General features: G+C 38.1%; 1 protein-coding gene across 4 annotated transcripts in view; it reads right to left on the reverse strand.

The window, feature by feature from the left end:
- LOC117171163 (regulatory-associated protein of mTOR) overlaps positions 1-8921 on the reverse strand; it is a 147485-nt gene that overhangs the window by 112573 nt on the left and 25991 nt on the right. For all 4 annotated transcript variants that reach the window (XM_033358222.1, XM_033358220.1, XM_033358219.1 and 1 more), the window contains exon 10: positions 1953-2027. In XM_033358222.1, coding sequence (XP_033214113.1) covers positions 1953-2027 — 75 coding nt within the window. The remainder of the gene's footprint in view (positions 1-1952; positions 2028-8921) is intronic.

Raw genomic sequence — 8921 nt, forward strand, 5'->3', positions numbered from 1 at the left:
GACTGTACATAAAGTAGAAATAATTTTTCTAAAATTGGTCATTTTCCGGTTTTTTCACGGTCAATAATATTCCTTCTAGTTTCCCGGTTTTCTAGTAAAGTTACCTCCGTGATAACACCGCCATTTACAGTGATCTGTCACAATCTTGTCTAGAGGAAAAGCTCAATTTTCGACCCGTTCCGCAGTCCTTTGGGCCACCGTAACAAGAAAGGGAAAAATTATAATCCTTAAGACTCAAGTCTGCAGGTATCGAAACGCCCATTACGACCAAAATTGATTCATTCAGGGGTGAACACATCGTATTCGAAAACTATCCCCCTCCCCCTGATTACATGCATTCAATATTCACGCCGATAAGTGTAACGGTACCATTTTTGGCAAACTTTCTCCGAAAGGAGTATGATGTACATTAAATTACAATATATAAGGTCTCTGTTAAAACAGGCATATTATAAAAACATGAAAGATATCAATAATATGTGTCGCCCAATTTCCTCCGTAAAATAACATATTTATTCGCATTATACACCAAATTTGCATGTTTACCCAACTCGGGGGCTGTCTACAATAATCGGTTATAGAAGTATAGTCCTCCGTTTGGTAGACACTGAATGCTTATAATAAAATTTTCAAATTTTAATTTTTCAAGCCTATAGTTAAATATGAAATTTAATTGTGCACCTTCTTTGCCTTATTAAACAACGCACAGTACGTGTACTTGTTGAAATAAATAGGAAAAACTATGTTTTACGCTGTGCACTGTTCTTATGTTAGAATAGCGGTACAGGTTCAAAGTTTAAATATTCATATCCAAAAAAGGTAATCATTGTTTTTCATCACGTTGAAAAAATTGAATAGTGATACTTTCCAGAGCTTGGGAAGAAAATATTACTTCCATTGATTTAATCGTTACTAAAATATGATTGTTTAACTTCCCCCACCCACTACCTCTACCCACCCAACCGTTTGGGAATTCACCCACTCGTTTGGATAGGGGACCCTACTATTCGTACACGGTGTGTTTGCTCCTAAATTAATCAATGTTAGTAATAGCGGGCGTTTTATTACCTGCAGACTTGAATCAGAACGTAAGGTGGTTTTTCCTTTTCTCGGTAATATTGACGATTCTGGATAAAATTTACAAAAACGTATTTTTTTCTTATGGGAAATACGTGTTAAACTACATGGGGATTGGCGGGACCTCTAAATTTAAAACAAAAACGCATGGGGGGGGGGGTCGAACAAATTTATGGACAATAAGCATGAAAATTCAATAAAAATAATTCCAATGCATTCTGAACCCACTTTAGTCTACAATGAGGTCCTTCCTAATTTATGATACACCTCGAATTTCTACCTTTTATGTAGTTGTTCTGGGTTAGGACAAAGCTATACTTACAATTTTAAGTCTTTACTATGCTAAAATCTCGTTTTATGTCATTCGCCTTCAGTTTACTTAATTTAAAATATGGAAATCTATATACTGCCTTAATTTTTGCAGGTAACATGAAGAATGGACGTCACTTTAATATGGTGTATACACTCTGTGTAATCTGTCTGTCTCAGTGGCATTTCCGGTAGATAAAAGAGCCTTCAGAACATAGACGTGCTCACAAAATTTTATGTGAGGGGGAGCAGGCCGCCCTGGCTACGCTACTATCTACATGGACGCAAAAGCTGCGCTTGGCTTAAAACGCAATACTTGTCTCTTTCCAACTAAAACGTGCAGATAAAAAGAGACGGAGTTTTACGCTTCAAAACAAGCGCAGTCAAATTCATATTTATGTAGATAATGGAATAATGGAATTTGGAAACAAAATTCGGTCTTTTCGGAGTTTTCATTGTATGCGTGAAAAGTCTGAAGTTTGTGAAAACCCAAAAATTAATTTAATAGGCCATAACATAGGAACTGAAGGATGACTGAAAAATGTACTGAGAAACAGAATACTTACAGGCACTGTGGTGTCTTGAAGAACAGACAGAAAGTACTTATGACCGTTATCACGTACTAAATCTGCTTGGCAAGTCTGTAAAGAAAATCCATCGTTAGAAAATATAACCTCTTTATTATTTAAATATGTTTTGGGAATGGTGAAAGTTTCACGAAAAAAGTATTTTTTTATAACGAAATTATAATAACAGTTTGTTGTAGATTCATGTGAAATCTCAGTTTTTCTACAATGAAGTACTCCCAGTACACTCTACCAGAAAATTGAACAATTTTTATAATTATTTGTAAAATCAAGAAAGGATCAAAGCTACCACGGGTTTTGCATCCAGCCCCTTGACCCTACCGTCGGTGGGCCTATTGTTTCGGCAGAATCGAATGCTGGCGGTACATTCTTCTTCAACAAGACGCAAAGTTCGCACTGCGAAGCCTCTGTAGTACCCATCATCGTGATACATTAGGAAGAGAAAGGGATACTAGGAAAAGGAAAAGAAAGGAAATACAGTGCAGCACTACATATTATGGAAAACAGAATTAAGATACCATCAAATTTAATTTCTTCATTTAGAATTTATATATATTATTATAAATAATTAATTGCATGTATTCAAACCTTAAATTATTCCGTCCTATTTCTATCCCCAATAGGGACCGCTGTATCAAGGAGGAGACAGCCAAGATCAATCGGCCCATTTCAGGGCCAAAAAATTTTTTTAACGAACGAATATGTCTAAATGAATGAATTAAAAATGTATGGAATTTTAATTCCCGTTTCCATAATACACTGCAGTCCCGCAAGAAAAGTTGCGGTTATAGAGGAAAATGTAGTACAAGGGGGCGAGAGAATGACACTGCTAGGTCAGCAGAGCAACTCCACAGCAACCGCAGGAGTGTATGAAAAAAGTGGACAGTAATCGTCGGCGATTAATCTTGTTATCTGCTTCAATACTTCTCAGTCGGTGGCCTAAATGTCGCATGACATTCGCTTCAGTTTGCTTTCAGCCACTCATTGTTTAGGTTATGCGTTGCGTAACCAGGTGTAACCAGGCATTACGAAAATGTCGCAGGAAAACAAGAAAAAGCGTTTATCGTACGAAGAGACATATAAGCTTTTAGACTAAGTGAAATCAGTCTATTTGGTAGAATTTATTTTTTTTACCGGAAAATTTACAAATGTTTAGAAGAAAAAATATATCAAAGTTCGATTTCAACAGCTTTTAAAATAACGAATTGAATTGATACCTTTTTCGATTATAACGCCATTCACTTTACAATGGCTAATTCGAAAATATTTTAATTTAAACATGTTCTATTTTAGATTTTTATCTTAAAACTGACATTTTTAATTAAAAGAATTTCAAAATGCAGACTTGAATAGTTGAACAATTAAAAATTAAAAGCGTTTGAAATAGAAAATTTTTTGATAAAAAATATTTATCTTTTACCATTTATTACTTATTAAGAAAGTGAGCTGAAATAACTTCAAAAATAATTTTTAAACAACAATTTGAAATTAAAATAATTTTACTTCTATTTTACAAAGTTTTCAGTTAAAAAATGCCATTTTTCTATTTTCAATGTTTCAATCTAAAAATTGCTACAAATTTTAAAGTTCACTGATTGATCTTTTAATTTAGAGCATTGAAACTGATAATGTGGCTTCATTATGTTTGGAGCTGAATTTGAATCTTTGAACTTTATAATTTATAAAAGTTACAAAATATAAATTTGCAGTCTATCTGCAGTCCAACTTGTCCAATTGTACAGGGTTAGCACTTTCCATTATACAGAGACCGAATCCATTTCGAACCAGGCAAGGCCCTACACTTGAAATCGCAGAATATTTTGAGGGCGAAAATATGTTGTTTCTTAGAGGAAATTAGGAGATACGTTATTTTCCGATTTACAGACTGAATTTTTTCTAAAAAGTGATGCGTATTTGAAGTTTGTGCTTTGTTTTAAAAAAATCGATTTATCTTGTAAGTTTGATGCTTGCTAAATAACTTTTGTAGCCAGGAACATTCTTTATTATTACAAATTAATTTTCTTTTTTTTCTTTAAAACAATGATAGATACGAAAAAATGTTAGAGTTTGCACGTCTAAAAAAGTTGTACGAAACATTTATCTTGTTCCTTTGCTATATTTTTTGCCTCAAAAATGGTTTAGCCCGCGTGATACTGCTTAGATGCCTTTCTTTTATTAGTAGAAACTTGAAAAAAATATTTAGAAAAATAAAAAGGTGGGGTTTTCCCGAAATTGAGCTGCCGGATTGAAGAAGGGCACATAAACTTAATTCGCCGGACGTGGGGTGGACCCTGGAAGTTTTCAAAAACATTTTAGAATTTTCGTTTTTAAAGACCATACCTAGATGTAGAATTTAATTGTGCATCTTTTTTCCCTCAGGAAAAAAGTTGTAGCTTTTTTATTTTTCCAATTAAAGTAAAAAAACTGGCTTTTCTGGAAAAATCTATTTCAATTCATTTTTCACTTCAACTCGTGCTCAGTCAGTTTTTAAGATTTTTCAATTAAATGTTTACAGAATGTAGTTCGAAATGTCTTTCGACTAATGGAGTAAAAGGAATTTGAAAATTTATTTTTTAAAAATTGTTTTAAATTTTTTCTGATGAGTGGCGCTTATTGGACTTCCTATAACTTCCAGCGTTTCGTTTATCGAGCGAATTTTGAGCAACGAAAAACTTTCAGCGAGAACATTGTTAACAACAGTACAAAGAAGTTTTGTGGAAAACTTTAGCCTAATCGAATTGATATTCCAGAAATTATTAACGTCTTAAGCCAATAGCGGCTAAGCGACTCGCGCGCGGGCTGTAGCGACAGTCTCATATCCGATTCATAATACAGTTCAGCGGCGCCAAAAGTAAAAACTAATCAAGTAATCAGGTAATATAAAAGTATTGTGCATAAATAAATAATATTGCATAATGTAAAATAATTCAATAATTTAATATTATGTAAAGTAGAATGGTTCTATTTTTATGACAAACTGTACACGGGTAAAACAATAGTTGAGATTCACCGGATTCTTAAATTCTGCGAAAATTTTAATGCTTCAATTTCGTAGAATTGAAAACAGTGAAATCTCGACAAAGTGCACTTGTTTTTCATTCCTTCATTCAACTTCAAATCCTATTCAAATGTTATTTGAATTGAAAAGATTTCATTTTTAACCCATTCAATTTGTAATTTTCTAATCAAAGAAAATAACATTTTTTTAAATTTAGGAATATTTGACTGCTTATATAAAATATAATATAATAAATAATATAAAAATATTCAAAGCAAAACAATTAGAAACTGCATTGTTTGAAATAGAAAGCCTTGAATCATTTGAATTTCACAAAGTTAAATTTGTCATTTAGCAATGTATTGTATTGAATTATAATGTGTAAATAACAATTGAAGAATTATTAATTCGTGGTGACTTACAACTATTATTTGCTTTATTTTTATTAATATATATATATATATTCGGTTCGATTTTGATTCTTCTAGAATCAAACCGAAGGGCCTATGACAAAGCCACAGAACGCGTCTTCGGGTTGCGGATAGAGGATCCCTGTACCAAAGGTTTCTGCTGAATATGGTTACAAAAACAAATTGGTAATCGCGAACAATTGTTCAGGGGTGGTCCCGAAGGAATTAACCCCCAAGCGGAGATGTGAAAACCGTGCCGAAAGCTGAATGGCACCTGGGTGAGGTGTCTAGAACGGCGACTCTGGAATAGCGGGTGACCTCTCAGAGTAAGCAGCCTTATCCTTGCATGCGGGGCTCTACAATGATGGACGAACCCCTTCCCCTAGCTTCTCGTGGGAACAACCATAACAACACCAAACATAGTTGTAGTAAGTGCGGTTCAAAACAACAGAACGCGCAGGGATCCCGACAATGGGTCGGCCAACAAATGCCGACCAATCTAGAGCTGGGGGAGCCAATGAAAATGGATTCAATGCGATGAATCGGCGGGATCTCGCGACCTTTGGGTGGACGAAGCGACTGAATCACGACTTGCTAGAGTGCTACGATGCGAGTGTGTCCCCTGAACGGGGTTACATGGCACGGCTGCATGCTCTGTGGTGCGAGAAACACCCGGAGCTATCGCACTTTTCGCAGCAACGTTTGCGAAACCATGCTGAACTACTCCGTAAAAGGGGCTATGTAAGCGGAACGCCTACTCTACCACAGCCGGCATGAACAAGCCGTAACAAGCCGGCAACAAAGAAAGAGAGGCGACACTAAGACCAACAGCGGGCAGGCATCCAACAGATGAAGAGCGATGCTTTACGACCCGGAGAAACATCAACACCAAGGTTTCTCTCAAGCCTAAAGATCTGGGTGAAATGGATTACGAGCTTCGTGGACAGTTTTCCGGAGAATCCGACCTCTGGGCTATCAATTATTGTGTGTATAATGCAGCGATAGCTTTGGCTGACGCGAACCGTAAAACAAAACCAACGGTTGATCATAAGACCAAAAGACGAATGCATCAACTTGCCATAAAGATAGGCTGGGCAAGACAGTGCGCGTCCCGCTTTCAGTGTGTGATTGACTACATCACATCTGGCAGGAATTTTAACGCCAGGGTTCGAAAGTTCGCGCGCGAACTCCGGACCCGTTATCACACACTTAACAAGACAAAGCTGCTGACCATCAGGCAGCATATTGTTGAGAGAATACGGATACTATCTGAAGCTAAGAGAAGTCTAGAGCGGAGGGAGAGGTGGGTCAGGGAAAATCAACCGTTTCTCTCTGACCCATCTCGACTCTTCCAAGACCCCCTTTCCTGTCGAACACCCACCCAAACCAGAGGAGATCGAAGTATTTTGGAGAGAAGTCTACGAAGTTCAGCATAGACTGGACGAAGACTCAGAAGATATAAATAGCTTCAAGGAGTTATGTGTTATGGCATTTGGCCCGTCTTTTCACCTTATATTTGAAGTCGGAAGAGCCGATTCCAGAGTGGTTGGTGGAAGGGCGCACAATACTCCTGTCGAAAATAGGCAACTTAGCTGACCCGAAGAATTACAGGCCAATAACTTGTCTGAACAAACTTTATAAGATATTCACAGCTATCCTAAACGATAGGATTGTTCGGGCAATTGTACCTGTATGGCAAGAAATGTATGAACAACGAGGCTCAAAGAAAGGCGTAGCCGGATGTCGGGAGAACCTGCTCATCGATCAATGGTCTGGATTGATTATAGGAAAGCCTTCGATTCGACCTCCCATAGACTTATCATCTGTCTTTTGGAAATCTTAAAAGTTCATCCACAAACAGTTGGGTGCATAGAGAGATTTATGCCGCTTTGGAAAACCAGATTTACTATCTTATCTGGAAAAAATCGTGTGACAACTAACAAGGTCACCTTTCGGAGAGGTGCCTTTCAGGGCGACACCATGAGCCCACTCCTCTATTGCCTTACATTATTGTCAGTATCTCTAGCACTTCGCCATTCCGACGGGTACTTGTGCGGCAAACCTGCAGATCGAAAGTACAAGGTCACTCATGTATTTTACATGGTCGATCTTAAGATCTATGCTAAAAACAGAGAGCAACTGCATCTAGCTCTGGGGATTGTCGAACGATATACTAAGGAAATTGAAATGGAATTTGGGTTAGACAAATGCGCCAAGGTTTCTTTGAAGCGAGGAAAACTTAATGGCATCCCTGAAGATCCTGAGCTCGTTGATAGAAGCGCTATACGACACCTTTGCACTGGAGAGACTTACACATACCTGGACGTGCCACAGAGCCGCATTCAGGTTGTGACATCTATAAAGAATACTCTCTGAAGCAGATACAAACGTCTCATCCGACAGATTTGGTCTTCCGAACTGTCGGCGAGGAACAAAGTAGCCGCAACGAATATGCTTGCCGTCCCGGCAATACTCTATTCATTTGAGTAGTTCCATGGACGAAGAACGAATTCAGATCTTTTGATATCGGGACAACAAAGGTTATGTACATGAACAAAAGCATGCATCTTAAGTCTTCCGTTCCGCGACTGTACTTCTCACGCCGTCAAGGGAGTCGCGGAATATTGAGTCTTGAATGTCTTAAAATGGTCAGGATTGATTAAAATCGCCCGGATTGAAGTCTGGTACGGAGGCTTTCATCTTTGCATTCCAAGACGGTGTCATTTCCACCTTAACATACCGTCGCCACATTTTGAGCCAAGACATTCCCGATGATAGCTGCAGGGCGTGCCATGCACACCCGAGCATTTAGCTCACATACTATCTAGTTGTCCAACTCACGCAGGAACGACCTACATTCAAAGGCACAATGCGGCACTAAGAGTGCTTTATTACGATCTCTATCATTCTTACGGCATTAACCTTAATATCGCTCCAATAAATGCTCCTAGGGAAATTGAGTCAATTGTCTAGAATGGGAAGTGCCGCATATACTGGAACATTATATTCTCGACAATTGTTTCTGTTGCTAACTCGAGGCTTGACATGGTTCTTCTTGACTTCGAGAAGCGAACCATGTTCGTTATCGAATTTTCGGCACCAGCTGACAAAAACATCATAACCAAGGAGAATGAAAAGAAAGAGAGGTATCGAGACCTTATAAGGGAGTTGCAACTATTGTACCCGGAATATTCTGTTAAACTAATCGTTCTTATCATCGGCGCTCTTGGAGGTGCCAAGCTTTCACTTGCTAATGGCCTGAAAAGCATCCCTGCGTGTCAAAAATATGCTAAAACACTTGCGGGAAAAATTCAGAAGGCGGTTGTCCTTGGGTCGCTCCGTGTTCTTAGGGTGCACGAGGCTTTTGCTGGATCGTAGTATTGATTCCTTTACAGACTGTAACCACCTATCTCACGGTCGTGAGACGTGGTTGTGGCTGAAATTTTACCGCGATTTCGCTGGGAGCTGGTGCAATTTTGCAGATTATCACCCGCTCCCGACGTAATCCTGCGGTTGTCCTTATGACAAATTTTTAATTAT

This window comes from Belonocnema kinseyi, chromosome 4 (genome assembly GCF_010883055.1).
Source record: "Belonocnema kinseyi isolate 2016_QV_RU_SX_M_011 chromosome 4, B_treatae_v1, whole genome shotgun sequence".
Lineage (NCBI taxonomy): Eukaryota > Metazoa > Arthropoda > Insecta > Hymenoptera > Cynipidae > Belonocnema > Belonocnema kinseyi.